This window comes from Liolophura sinensis, chromosome 1, assembly GCF_032854445.1.
Source record: "Liolophura sinensis isolate JHLJ2023 chromosome 1, CUHK_Ljap_v2, whole genome shotgun sequence".
In the NCBI taxonomy this organism is placed as follows: domain Eukaryota; kingdom Metazoa; phylum Mollusca; class Polyplacophora; order Chitonida; family Chitonidae; genus Liolophura; species Liolophura sinensis.
The window spans coordinates 35,748,378-35,763,163 of NC_088295.1; the positions used below are offsets into that span (position 1 = coordinate 35,748,378).

Here is a 14,786-nt window from a genome sequence, read left to right on the forward strand (position 1 = left end):
TAGAAATGCTTATTTATTGGGTGTTGAGTTGTTTGGCTGCGTTTTCAGAATGTGAGCTGTGAAGGTTTCAATCATTTGTGCAATAATTTTAGACATTCAATGAGTTTCTTTATTATCAAGTCGTTCATGCACAGAGCGAGAACAGCCTTAAGGTCAAAGGTACGCATAAAACTTCTCTCATCTAGGCTCTAGGAAATTACGTGCCTCATCATTTAATCTCCTCAGAGATGATGCCAAGTTAGTTCATTAACGATACTGGTAGGCCTACTTTATAACATATCACAGAGGTTTGTTAGAACAACGTTAACCACAAGGGTGTAAACGTAACCACACAAAGATCTCAAAAGATAGGTGTAATTTGTTAAAAGCATAATGGCGGCTGCAGTCAGTGGTGCAGCAACTTTCAGTTTCACTTAGACTTATGAGTAATAAGAATTACTGGCTCAAAGGTATTGAATGTATGGGGAATTTATAATAACCCTATTTCACCATCAAGTGCATGCACTGAGAATCATTTATTTCTTTCAGACAGAAAAGAATGACAGAGCCTCCTTCGAAACGACTCAAGCAAAGAAGTTTGACCGAGTTTGCTTTCACTAGCGGATCAAAGCTGAAGATCCAAGTGCAAGCTGCAAAATTCTCAAAGAAACAGGGTATAGTTTTAAGAACCAAGTGTTTGTTTACTCAAATCGAGACTGTCAGTCTGCTGGTGGTGTGCTTAACTTTTGTTTGTTCATTGCTTTAACTTTATTTCAGATGATAGTAGTATTACTTTCATATAAGTTTCACAGACAAAACCCAGTGTTTTGCCTGATTATTTTCAACATTATGGTGGCAGGAAACCGGGCAGAGCCCGAGAGAAACTCACAACCATCCGCAGGTTGCAGGAAGACCTTCCCACATAAGGCTGGAGAAGTAGCCAGCTTAAGGTGGACTTGAACTCACAGGGACCGCATTTGGTGAGAGGCTCCTGGGTCATTAGCATGCGCTAGGGCGCTAGCCAACTGAACCACGCAGCCCCCATATTTTTTGAAGAATCCAAGGAGATTCCCATAAATGCCCATTTGTTCTCAAATTTTCAATTCATAACTACATGTATGTCTCCTCTCATTAAGTGGACGTACAACCATAGCCATCACCATTTCGAATGGGCATGGTTGTTTGCCTTGAGAAAAGGTGAAAACATTTTTGTAAAAATATTTTATAACCTATTAAGCAGCAATGTATAGTTTGCCTCTAAATTTGATTGCATAAACGCTGGAGTTTTGGAACTAAAGGAAAGGTTCTATTGTGGCATGCTACTTTCAAATATCAGAGCAATATAGCAAATCCATTACAAATGTCAGCAACTCAGTCAGCTACAGCTGACCTCTGTGGGTGAAAGTTTTGGTCTAAGGATGGTTTATATTTTACTAATAGGGCCTATTTGAGGATCGCTGGCCCCCAACATCTTACCTAATATTAAAAGTTTACAGCTGATTTCTTGGTTACAAACATTTAGTACCGATATCTGAACTTCTTAAAAAAAATTGTTCATGTCAGTAATGAAGATAATGATAAACTGTATGTATCAGATCAACTTAAAATGTTAAAACTTTATTGGCATGGTGCTTTCTTTCTATCATGAAGAGCCGTAAAAATTGGGAAAGGGCCAATTGATTTCTAAGTCAACTGGCTCTACTGGCCTTTTGATTTGTGGAGCTTATTTCCACCCCAGTATAGTGATATCTCTGTCACCGGGAATCCCCCAAACCGTTTGATTTTATATACCACATATTAAAACTTAGAGAAACTGCATACTTTGTGGTATTAGATTTGACCTAGATTCTGGTAGATTCCCGCGAAGAAAAGCTAGAGGAATCCACTCAGATTCTGGTAAAAAATTACGAAAATAAAGGCCTGCATAATATTGAGCTGAAGAACAAACGTTTGACGTCAGTAAAATAGCGTATATGTGCTATAGCCGGGCATTTGACAGGTCTCCATTGCTGTATACACGTATGTAGGCCTAAGTCTGTAAGTTGCTTCTGAAAGCAAAGAGCTCTCTTTAGTTAATGGACTGTGAATGAAGGCTGCATACTGTGAAATGTACCAGCGGTACATGAGTTGTGACAAATTATGTATTGGAATTTAATTATTGTATTAAATGTTTTGTGTTACAGACATACCAGTTATTACAATATCAGATAATCAAAGTGAAGACAAAGAACAGTCAACTGATGACAAAATGGCTGCTCATGAATCGACTGGAAAAAAGTTAGATGCAAAAGAGGATTGCAAAGAGGACAGTGAGCTTCTAAATATGTACAAAAATGTCAATGCAACAATTGACACCAAATCCTCTCAGCCAGGCCAATCTGACATGTCAAGCATTGTGGGGCGTAAAAGGCTAAACAGTGACATATTATCAACTCCACCAAATACTAGTTCTGGGTGAGTTCAAAACTGTTGGTATAATCAGGGACTTATATAACAGCCGCAGATATAATGGTATGAGTGTCGATATTCAGCATTTTCATAATTTAAGTTAGCTATTTGTGAATATGTACATTCTATATCACCAATTTCTGTACATATTTGTACTTAAATCATGTCCTAAATCACACACTCACAAGCGAAGGAACTAAAGAAATTAGGTCACACATAACAATATTACTGGTAATAATTAAAGCTGTTATTCAGCGGTGTTGCCATGGTTCACGCTATTAGTCTTTTTTCTGGTAACTTGATGTCTGTAAAGTTCATGATAATTGAAAAGGAAAAACGTGGAACAAAAGGTAGGAATTAACCAGATTTGAGTCGTAGACTGTTAGAATGTGCATTAGAGAACAGAGAGTTCTCATAGAAGACAGAAAACATGTATTGGCAAAATTTACACTGAAGCGATTAGTTTCAGGGAGGGTGGTTAGTGTTTGTAGTGAAATAAACATACTTGAGGGACTTGGATGTTATATACTACATGGATACAACTTGCACTTGCGATTGTGCTAATTTGGCAATTTTGATAGTTCTTAAACCTAACAAGTCTAGTATTTATTAACACAGTGCAACAAATTTAGGGACACATATAGTATATATGCAGAGATTTGCAGTCAGGCATTTTCAGCTTTACAGCTGTAACAGTTTTCTGTCATGTGACCAAACAAATGTGGTGGAAATTAAGGTTTGTCGCAATTTGCAACAAAACTATACTTCACAGAACGGAAAAAGATTCATGATCGGGGATGCCAAATTATGTCAGGTAGAATACTTACAATATTCATACATTCAACCTTGATATAAATGCATTGTATAGCGTATGGACTCGAAAAGTGCCATTTATAGTAAATTGGTCTATGGATAATTTATCAAGCACTACTAGTCCTGCATTTATTAGGATGCCTAAATGATTTTTCGCACAAACACAGTACGTATATAGCCCTTTGTACTCAGCATTAAGCATTTTCTGCTTTAAAGCTATAACAGTTTTCTGTCACATAACCTCCAAATATGGGGGAAATTTCACTTTTTTGGACTTAAATTGCAATTTTTGAAAACAAATCTATGCATCACAGAAAGAAAAAAGACCAAAAAAATAGACTGGTAGTCAAGTGTCTATTAGTTTCATAAGAAAGGGATAAAGGGAGAAAAAAGATCTGCAGAAATTAACTGGATTTGAGTTGCTTCACATGTTTGTTATTAAAACTCCAAAGTTTGTTTTTTCTACCTTTACCAGTTTTCGAGATATTTTACGAGCCGACTGATAATAATATTAATAATCCAAAAGGTTTCAAGAGGTGTCACACTTGGATAGCGTGGACCCCTTATTTTCATCACCTTAATATATATCATAAGAATAAAGTAAACTTTTAGCTTTGAACTGAGATATCCCATGATTACTCTCATCTGATTGTTACTAGAGTAGGGTATCAGGGGTGCTAAGGGGATTATGTGGGCTGTTCGCAAATGCAATGAACAGGCTCATGCTCCCATAAGCAGTCAGTCAATTTAAGTCTGTGTTCCTACCACCAGCAGTTCATGTTTCATCTGGGATGTTGAAAATTTCAAACTTGACATATATACATGTACTACAATCCTAAATGATGCACTTTGAGCTTAAATAACCATTAATCGTGTGAAACGAGAAATAAAACTGCCTAGAGATAGTTTGTGTCCACTTTTACACATTTGAAGTGGAATATGTCAAATATTTGTTTTAACTATAAAGCACTTTGTGTAAAAAACCCATATAGTAGAAACATTTAACCCACTGAAAAAGCACTGATATACTTGTAAAGGGACTATTGTAGATTTGTGAAAAGGCAATAAGAGTATCACCTTTACACTTGCTTTGCCTCAGCGTAGCTTAAAAAAGGTTCTGTTTCCTTCTGGAATAAGGTGAAAGATTCTCTGTTAATATACGTTTATTTTCATGCTTTTTTTGGTGTTTTTTTACCCAGACCAGCACATATAAACTTGCGACACTATTTGGAATTCACCAAAAGCCTTTTGCGGCAGAAATTGCATATTTTCATTAAATTAAAAATTTAACAACAGAAATAACCATACCCAATTTAGTTGTTGATAACTGAATGTTGAAAAAACATGAGTAAACTGAATTCATAGAGTTACCTTTTCCAAAACAAATTAAGAAGATTCCTCAGGCGATTGACTGTCACAGCATGTGCATGGTCCAATTTCCGTTACCTAGCCACTGTACATCCACACGTTACGGAGGCTCTTAGCAGTAGACTGGGTCATTATGTATGGGACAGAGATGGTGTCTTGGCTTCCATTTATTATCCTAGTAGCATGCATTGTTTGACTTAAAAACAAAGCAAGGTTAAAACACAGGTAATCTAATTATGTGGAGGTTTGTAGTTGTCCCCACATTATGCATACTTGGTCGGTTTGTGGTAAACTAGCTGTGTCACATAAGTGTAATATTGTAAAAGTGTGAAATCAGCAGGAGTGTGTTTGGTTTGGGAAGATAAGGAAGGCAAGAAATCCATTGAAACAAAGATCTTATTATACATTAATTCCCCATCTTGTCTGTCAACCTCACTTTGAATCAAACCTGATGTAATGTGACTGCCTCTAAAATTGGAAAAAAAATAAATACAGAACTGAGAAGATTTAGAAAATACCATTTTCTCATGAAAAACAATGCAGGAAAAGTCTATTTAAAGGAAAAGGGCAGTATTAAATAAACAGTATTTAAAGGTGAAAAGAAATCCTCTAGAATAAAAATATTATTTCTATGCTTATATGTTGGCATGAGAGAAAATGAAAACATGCTATTTCTTCCAAATAAGTTGCTTTATTAATTGTATTAAATGTACTACATTTCAAGCTGTAAAATGGCTGTTTATTCTTGAGTACAGCGTAAAACACCAATCAAATAAAGTAAACAAATAAAATGGATGTTATCAGAAATATATAGTTAATGGCACAGTACAATGTAAAATTTAGCTTTGTTTGTAAAATATCTTTTAACTCAATATGGACTTCAGATTGGTAGGTAATGTTTTTTTTTTTTACTCAATTTTACTCAATTTCGAGTTTCTGCTTGTAAAATTAGGACTTCTATAAATCCCTGCATAGAACTTGTCTGTCACAGAAATGTGAAAATGAGATTTGAATACATGGTGGTTTCAGAAACCTTGCCTAAAGCATGTTTTATATGTTAATTAAAGAATTCTGAATTGATATGGGGGGAAAATAGAACTCTTCTACAATGGCATGACATTTGATTGTTAACGAAACAACACATTTTATGGGAGTTTGAGGACACATACTTGTCAGTAAGATCTTTGTTGCTGTAAAGCATTGGTATTCTGATTTCTTACATTTATTTGTGGGGATTGTGAGTGAATAACACCATTCCCTGGATAATCATAGTGCAGTGATCAAGTAACTTGTGGCTGTGGGCAGATTAAATGGAGGCCTGCAATGTAGCCCATAAATTTAGTCAACCTGAGAAGCAGGTGTGAACTTGCCTGTTTGGCCATGGTTTGAGACAGTACAGTTTTGAAATTTACAAGTTTGTAGCAGTTGTTGCTTATTCAGTTTAATTCAGGAGTGTGACTGCTCCTTGGTGGGGGAATCTTCCAGCTTGACTTGACCCCACATGGTGCTGATGTGCATGCAAGATAATGAAATGGGTAGGGGGCTAATCACTCTCTTCTGTCATCTCACAGCCAACTCAGACTGTGCAAATGTACTTGACAAGAAAAACCGTAGGTCATGTACCACAAAACAATTTTTATACACTGAAAAAATAGGCAACTATGCCAGGAGAATAGGGGAGTTTCGAGTTAGAACTCTTTTGGCCATCAAGGGTAAAAATAGTCCTACTGTGTCATGTGAATGGTGAAAAATGTTAGGCAAACTTTGTTTACATTAATTTTTATACAATACATTAATCACCTGTCTCACCCTTTCCAGAGGCACAAATCTATTTTCTTTAGGAACTTTTCAAGTTCACAAACATTCAGATTCTCAATCTTGTCTATCATTTCTCCACTGTAAATTACTTTCTATGACACTTTTTCAGATGCCCATGTTATGGTGAATGTGATCAAAAATAGTTACCTAACATTTTTGACAGGTTACATGAAACAGTTGGACTTTTCTACCTTCAGTGATTAAAGAGTTCGAACTCAAAACTCCTTGTTCAGTTTTACAGTTTATGTGATACTTCCTTTCTGATTATTTTCTTCAAGTCAGCTTGAACATGCTGGTAAGAAATGGTTTATTATGGCATCAAGGCTTGCTGTCTGAATTAGAAGTAAGATTTTCTTTGCAAGGGTGATTAAAGCCCAACTTGTGATCACCTGTATAATAGTTTAAAATGTTAATTTTTGTAGTCCTTAACAAATGTGATTTCATTCTTTTTTACAGTGTCTCCGAATCAACTACAGATAAGTCAAACTCCAAAACAAATAGCAATGAAAAAGGTAAGAGCCGAGTACCAGAGGGTCACTGAGTCATTCTCTTGTATTTATGTGTACGTGTATTTGTGAGGTGGGGTAGTGAGGTTAGGGTTTGACTAATTTTTAGCTGGCCTTATAACATTTATGATGTAAGGAGAGGTATTGTGAGAGGGGGATTAGATGCTGTGGGTGGTGGCGTCGGGGTCCAGTTTGATTAAAGTTTTTGGACAGTCAGAGGGTTGCAGTTGCCACCCGCAGTACACATATAGCCAATCGTCTGACTGTAGCAATTTGTATGTCAAAGACCAAGCTAGTCTTTTGCCTCATAGCTCAACATTTTGCTCAGCTATTGACAGGGTTGCATTTGCCTCCCTTTGTACATGGATTTGCCAGATGCAGTTCATGATTTGTATATCAAAGTCCTCTGTGCTAAAATTGTGCGATAACTCCCCACAGTGTCTTTTACCATTGCAATGATTTACTATTTCATGACGTGAAGTCACCGCTCTGCGGTCCTTAAGCATACGATAATGAATCATTTGTGACAGTATAATTATTTTGGTCTTTCTTGTTTTTTTAATAGAAAGATCCTAGCAGTATATAATTAGAGGATAATATCTGTGTATTGTAATGTCAATCATTCAACTTTTTATTTTGGTTTAGAGGTCAAGATTTGAATGTTTAGAGGTCAGTATTTGAATATTTACAAACTGCTCAATCAGGTAAGTTATCTGTATTCTCCGATTGCCTTGTTTCATCTGTTCTATGCACAGGGAAGTCGGATCATGCTTTTGTATGAGTGGTACATTTTGATTATATTAAGAAGGGTTTAACTTCTGGTGGAAGTTTTCCTTTATTTTGGAATGTACACATCAGGTCCGACTTGTGTATCTGTCCATGAATCCATGTGAGGAAAAGGAAAAAGAACTTTCTTCTGTATTTTACAGGTACTGATGAAACTCAAAGCTATGGGATGTCACCAGATCTTTTCTCAGAGTATGTACATAATAACCTTGTTTAAATCACTTGTGGATTATACAACCCAGAACTGTGAAAATGTGGTTGACCCTTTATACAACAGCCAGTGTTGTTTTTGCAGAACATGCTGCTGTATGGAGTATGTCATGTATTTTCACTGTAATGAATATAGGGCCAAAAGAGTGGAAGAAACTTGAACAGATTACTAGGTTTGTTTTATTATAACTTGATAAAACTGAAGTGAACTAGTGAACATTCTGCCTTTTCATGCTATTATTTCACAGAATCAGTAATATTTATACGTAATGTGTAAACCAGTATATCTTAGGTAGTCCGTGTGCAATGCATCATGGGATTAATTAGCATACTGAATATCGCTTAAGCAGTGTCAAACCCCCACTGTGAAGAACGGATTAACATGGGCATTTGATAGTAATTGAAACAGTAAAGACCTTATTGTTGAGTTTAACATTAAGAATGGCCTTGCTAAATGCAATATATAGAAGGAATATTTGGCCTGAAATAGGCTTGACCTTCTTATTAATAATGAAATGTACTTAGTTTCATAGTTATTAATCAGTTGATTTCGATGAACATTTTCTTTCTAATGCCATGTCTTTTTATATGCCCCTGCCATTAGGCTGAGCGTATTTCTTTAATCGCGATTTTGTCTGTCTATCCATCCATTCCACAGAGAGGTTTACTTTTTGGTGGATACATAGATACACAGACGACAATGTTTCATGACTCCTGTTTGTTTATTTCCACAGTTGTCGTGCATGGTGACCAAAAAGCCATTTTTCTTGGTCGCCGTGAGTTCAAGTCCAGTTCATGCTGACATTCTCTCCAACCGGTCGTGGGAAGGTTTGCCAGCAACCTGCGCATGGTCGTGGGTTTCCCCCGGGCTCTGCCCAGTTTCCTCCCACCATAATGCTGGTCGCTGTTGTATAAGTGAAATATTCTTGACTACGGCATAAAACACCAATCAGATAAATAAATAAATATACATACTAAATAAAGAGATATGATTTCGTGTCCAGGCTATAACTCCAACTGTTTTCAGCATAGAGTTTTAATTTTTGGTGGATACATACATACGCAGATGACGATGTGTCACGACTCACATTTGTTCGTTTCCGCAGTTGTCATGGTTAGCAGATCGCCAGTTCCCCTACATATACTATTATATATATAGATATGATTTTGTATCCGGGCTGTAGCTCGAACTGTTTTCTGCTTAGAGTTTTCATTTTTGGTGGATATATGCATAAACACATGATGATGTGTTGCCACTCACATTTTGTCCATTTGCACAATTGTCATGGATTCCAGATTGCCATTTTGCGTTGTTGTTCTGGCTTATAAGAATAGCTGTAATATTGCTTCTGTTTTGAAGTACATCGGATGATATTTAGTTAACTTTGTTTCAGTTCTGAACAATTTGCTGAAGACTCTCAGGAGCAAGAAGATGTCATATATATACCTCCAAGTGAACACACTGAAGCGCTGGTCAGTTAAATTCTATGATCCATAAACCTAGAATATCATCGCGGAGCTACCAGTTACCTATCACATTATGTTTGATGATGAAAACTGTTATATAAAGACAGATAGGAATGCAGTTATGATGCTTTTGGGTAGCCTCCGTGGCAGCGGAATTAAGCACGCCATCGCCACGCAATGACCCAGGAGCCTCCCACCAATGCGAGCGCTGTGAGTTCAAGCCCAGCTCATGCTGGCATCCTCTCTGGCCGTAAGTGGGAAGGTCTGCCAGCAACCTCCGGAGGGTCATGGGTGTCCCATTGGCTCTGCTCAGTTTTTCTCCCATCATAATGCTGGTCGTTGTCGTATAAGTGAAATATTCTTGAGTACAGTGTAAAACAGCAAACAGGTAATAAATAAATAAATAAATAAATAATTTTTTTTGTGTGATCACCTAGTTGTTCTCAAAATGCGGTTCCCAGTACAGTGTAGACATTTGAAAAGCAATTATTTTCTGCCTCACTTTGCAACAAGATGTATATCAAGTGCAAAAATCGTGTTGTTTGATACTTCATATTTGTAAGTCTAAATCAGTTAATATTCTTTCTTTTTGTAGGGATTGCCTATAAAAGAACTAAAGACAACTCTGACCTGTTCATTAAAGTTGCCGCCTCTGAATGCCAGCTCTTCACACACAGTGTTGTTTCGTGTTCCTGTAAGTTCTTCGTGCTTAAATGTCAAGTCGATGTCTGGAATCATATTAGCTAAGTAAAACAGTTGGACTCCCAACTGTTTGATCAAGCTGTATTAAAACTAATTCATTAAATCAATGAGGATGCAATCTCAAATCCAGCTCTTGCACATTAGGCTTCAGTTCGGCATCTGGAAGTTTATCCGGGACCTGGTGAAGGGCGACGGTTTACCATGGACACTCTGATTTGTTCCACCTGTGGTTACAAGAAAAGTATGCTGATAAATTCTGCTAGCACTAAAACAATTATAGATGGGAAAGATAAAAAAAAAAAATAATTGATTTATATTCCATACATTAAGTGGAGCTGTAAATTAAGGAAATCGTTTTTGATTAGAAAGAATTTTCCTTTTTCCACAATACAAATATTTTTGCTTTCTTATCACAGTACAGTTTCGGATTCTATAAACTTCGACCCTACCCAGATCACTGGACAGATAAGTGGGATAATGACCATGTCAGGATGCCCTGCTCACGTGAGAATGAATACCCAGTGCATGGGCAGGTGAGGTTTAAGTCCTGTTGGTCGCTGCAGTTTGTATGCTCAGGAATAATACGGTTGTCAATCCAGCGTTTAAGCTGGCATCAAATTATGGGTGAGGGAGCAAGATATGCACAGTGAGTAAGGTGCATGAGGTACACAGGGTGCGACTTCCATCCTGGCCTTCCACACAAACTGTGTTCATTGCGCTGTTCTAACTGTTCATTGGAACATTGGTGACGATAATCGATTGATGGCTCTCTGAGGGCTGTTTACACAATCACATCATCACTTTGGAACACCACTTATCCACCAATGGCATGTCTGTCTCTGTATCACCTATGGGAAAGTTTGTCAGTAAATTGACAGAGGTTGGTAGTTAACCCGGTGCAATCTGGTTTCCTCCATTTCATAAAACTGACTGCCATCGTGATTGGAAAATTCGTGAGTGTGACATTGGACAACAATCCTTCAGTCAATTGATCTTGTATGCATCGGGGAGATTACAGTCAGTAACCATTATCTCTTCTCTTAATACTCAACATTTGGTGGAAAGCCCAAGCATTGGTCAGGCCTTGAGAGGGTTTGGTGAAGCAGCAGTATAAATAGGAAATCCCTCCTGCTACAATTAGAAGTTGCATGGTCAGCTTGAAAACATAAAATATCTTACATATATGAAGTTAGACACGACCAGTAAGTAATGATGTGCAGGTTTTCATCCAATTTTAAACCATGAATGCTGATGTAGTCTGAGTCATTGACTGTGTCTTGAAGAATCCTATATAGAATGTAAAAATGGATTTAAGCATAATCTCTGTTACCATGCTGAAATCATATGAATCTTGAAGGACTGTCATCATTCCTAAGAATTTTCTTAGCTGAAAATTATAGCTTTATTTGAGTAAAACTTCTTCCGTAAATTGTTAAACAAACCTGGATTCTGTAGTGTATGTATGCATGTATGTGAGATCAACACATTCTACCTATGGAAGTGCCTTTTTCTGGTAAGACTTGCCTGCCCAATACAGGCTGCGGTCGAACAGTTACATTTGTAGAAGAACTAAAGAACGTTATTGTATGTACTCCTTTGCTGCTCTGTTTTATTTCAGGTAAGACAGCGGTGGGACCTAATCGAAAAGGCATTGAAAGGTGACTTGGGTAATCCATTTAAACTTGAGGTAAGATTTTTCTTCAAGTATAGTTTAATCTCATGTTCTTACTTTGTACATGAATTCTGCTTATTTAAGGTTAAATATTCTAGTGATTCTCTTTTGAAGACTTACTTACACAAAAAAAAAAAAATTAACCAGCTGCAGAGAAAGTATGTCCGGAGTTTGATTTAATGATATGTATTCTTATGTACATGTAGCTACAAAGGTGTATTGTATTTATCTTGCCTCTGTGTATCCACTATAGTATGAAGGAGTGATATTCCAGTAATCTTTATGAGGAGGCTTTCTGATTCCTCTACAACCTTGTGTTTTCTCCATCCACTAACAGTGTGATTTATATAACTGACATGTTTGTAAGCACAAAGTAACTGTCCATTCCAAGAAATAAAGAAACTAACACATGGAACGTTATTTAGGAATTTCTTGTGATTTCGTTCACTAATAGCTGTTAAGGGAAGTCGTCTAGAAACAGAGAAGCAAAAGAGGTGTGACTTTAAATTGTTCATCCCCAAATCCAAATTTATCAGTTTACATCTGCAGAGTACAAAATTAACACTGGTGGCCTGATTCAAAGCCAGTGGACTTGTGAATTAAACAAACACTGATCTGATTGGCCTGTGATTTATAAATGTTTATTTAGTTCAGCTTCCGAGGTCCTACATTTATAAACAAACAGTTATCTCCAAACTTGGCTTCTTTAGACACATTACAGGTACATTTAGATGAAAATAAATTGTACAACATTTTCGACCATGATTTCTGTTATTTAACTGAAGGACAAACTAATATCAAGGAGGACCAATTGAGCACAAAAGACAGAGATCTATTGGCATTTGATATCTAGTAGTAATTTTAGGCCCCTGTGCAGGTAAAAACACGCTATCTGACATTATTTTTCTTCTCCACAGCACGCCATTCTGTCCTACAACACCAGGTACTCAAACAAATGGGATTTCTATGCTCTTGAGAGAGTCTTCTCAGAGGTAAGAAAGGGAAATATCCACTCATCATTAGCATATTGCTGGAAAGAAATTTTCGAAATTTTGTTCCAGTGTTGTTTATTATAATTTCAACAAGCTCCACAAAACAATTAGGAATTTAGAACTGTAGTGACACTGGCCTTACAGGACATACTGTGAAGTACTTAATTTTTACGGATTTCGCAGAAAAATAATTGCAGCGAAAAAAATATCTAGTATTGAATCATATACTACAAGTAGTAGTAATAATGAAGAGAAATCTTTGCCAGAGTTGCGGGAGCTGCGTAAGAAAGCCTGAGGGGCCAGCTAAATTTTTTAATAGCAGGGAAGGGAAATTATGTTTTCATTATATACAAACTCTGGTGCTAAGGCTTGGTGGGTATAAAACAAAGTGGGAGTTTATTCGTCTTTAGTTTGATCAGTCTTCCCTATGAAAGAAAAGCAGATACCAACATGTGCTGGCTTCTAATGAATGTCGCTCTGATACACACTATCCTGTTGGCTGTGTCTTTCCTGTGATCCAGTGAGTGAGCTTCTAACAAACTGTGAAGTGTGTACAACAAGACAATGGCTGTTTGACAGCTATGGCAATGTTTGCGGTTTCTGACCTGCTACAGAGGACAATTAAAACTGAAAACAGTGGAAAAATTACTGTGTTGCTTGATTAAGAATGAGTGACTGGCGCCAATAATGGTGAATTCATATGTTTTGTGTTGAACTGCTCAAAAGTGACAGGTCACTTTGCCAGCTGTTTAAAAGTACTTAACAGTGATTCGAAAAAAAGTGACACCTGTTCTGAGTACTGCTCACGTTAGATACAAAAGTAATGCTCTTAAGTAGTGATAATCCATCCCCCATTCTTTTAATCTCTGATCCAGATCACCAGGATTAGTGACACCACAGGAAACGAAGGAGGATTAAAGCCACCCATGATGATACCTGTTTTATGGGCTTGAATAATTTCGGCCATATTATATCTTGGAAAATTTTTAGATTTTAAGTTTTGTTTTTCAGTATTCTCTTAAATACGCAAAAATTATTTCCCGCAAACATATTTTTGGAGAAAATCCGCAAAGATAAATTTCAGCGAATAATAAGTACTTTAAAGTAGCATACCAAAGTGACATTGGATGAGGCAGTTAATTTTTACACTCCTACATGTATTTTCAAGCACTCAAAGCAGACTAAGATTTTGATTGCTTAAGTGACCAGTATCAAATTATACCTGTTGCCTGTGCTGTACATTTTTATAATAAACGGCTACATGTACATCACAAAATTCTGAGATCCTTATTTAAAATACAAAAAAAGTGGAAATGTTTGCTTTGATTTATTGTACATAAGAACTAAATATGAGTTTGGAAGCGTCAATTTTGTCGCCATTGAACATGCATATTGTGCTCCATTTGGTGTAATTCAACCTCTCTCCTAATATTTGTTAATTATTCTTAACAGTTCTGCTATGAGAGAAGAGAGAAATTTTTCAAGACAACTGTGAAGAAAATGGCAATGCTGGCTTTAAGACTACCCAATATCTGCACTCAGGTATGTCTGAAAAAGTAATGTTATATTAATTTATCTTGTTCTTTTACAAAAATAAGTTAGGAACGTCAGCAGCAGTGCAGATCAAGAAAACTGAATTTCTATAAACATGTGTATTTTTTGTCTCAGATTGTTTATGGTATTTAACAAGGCATCAAGACAAGATGTTATTGTGTCGTAGAGGTCCATATTTTTGACTCATGTGTATGATAACACTAATCTGCCTGAACTTCTGGGAAATTCCTTACACGCCATTCAGATTTGTATCTAGCACACTTATTTTTTTTTACATTTCCAAGGTCTAGAATATACGTGTACCTTCATTTATTCATGTAGCGTCATTACCAGTTATGGATGCGACAACAAAAGCAAAATGTAGCAAAGTACAAACCTATTTTTGGTTTGTAAGAAAACCTTAGCACAACATTAGGAGCTGTCAAAGGTAATGACAGACCCATCCCAATAAGTTGACCAGAAGTAAGAGTA

At 36.6% G+C, this 14,786-nt stretch overlaps 1 protein-coding gene across 1 annotated transcript in view; it reads left to right on the forward strand.

Annotated features, from left to right (window-relative positions):
• Positions 1 to 7: 7 nt before the first annotated feature.
• The window catches only part of LOC135475011 (poly(ADP-ribose) glycohydrolase-like), a 29,263-nt gene continuing 14,484 nt past the window's right edge, over positions 8 to 14,786 (forward strand). The window contains exons 1-11 of the mRNA XM_064754743.1: positions 8 to 51; positions 529 to 653; positions 2,163 to 2,433; positions 6,883 to 6,938; positions 7,862 to 7,910; positions 9,323 to 9,401; positions 9,991 to 10,089; positions 10,514 to 10,630; positions 11,716 to 11,784; positions 12,687 to 12,761; positions 14,214 to 14,303. Of these exons, the coding sequence (XP_064610813.1) occupies positions 539 to 653; positions 2,163 to 2,433; positions 6,883 to 6,938; positions 7,862 to 7,910; positions 9,323 to 9,401; positions 9,991 to 10,089; positions 10,514 to 10,630; positions 11,716 to 11,784; positions 12,687 to 12,761; positions 14,214 to 14,303 (1,020 nt within the window). The 5' untranslated portion in view covers positions 8 to 51; positions 529 to 538. The remainder of the gene's footprint in view (positions 52 to 528; positions 654 to 2,162; positions 2,434 to 6,882; positions 6,939 to 7,861; positions 7,911 to 9,322; positions 9,402 to 9,990; positions 10,090 to 10,513; positions 10,631 to 11,715; positions 11,785 to 12,686; positions 12,762 to 14,213; positions 14,304 to 14,786) is intronic.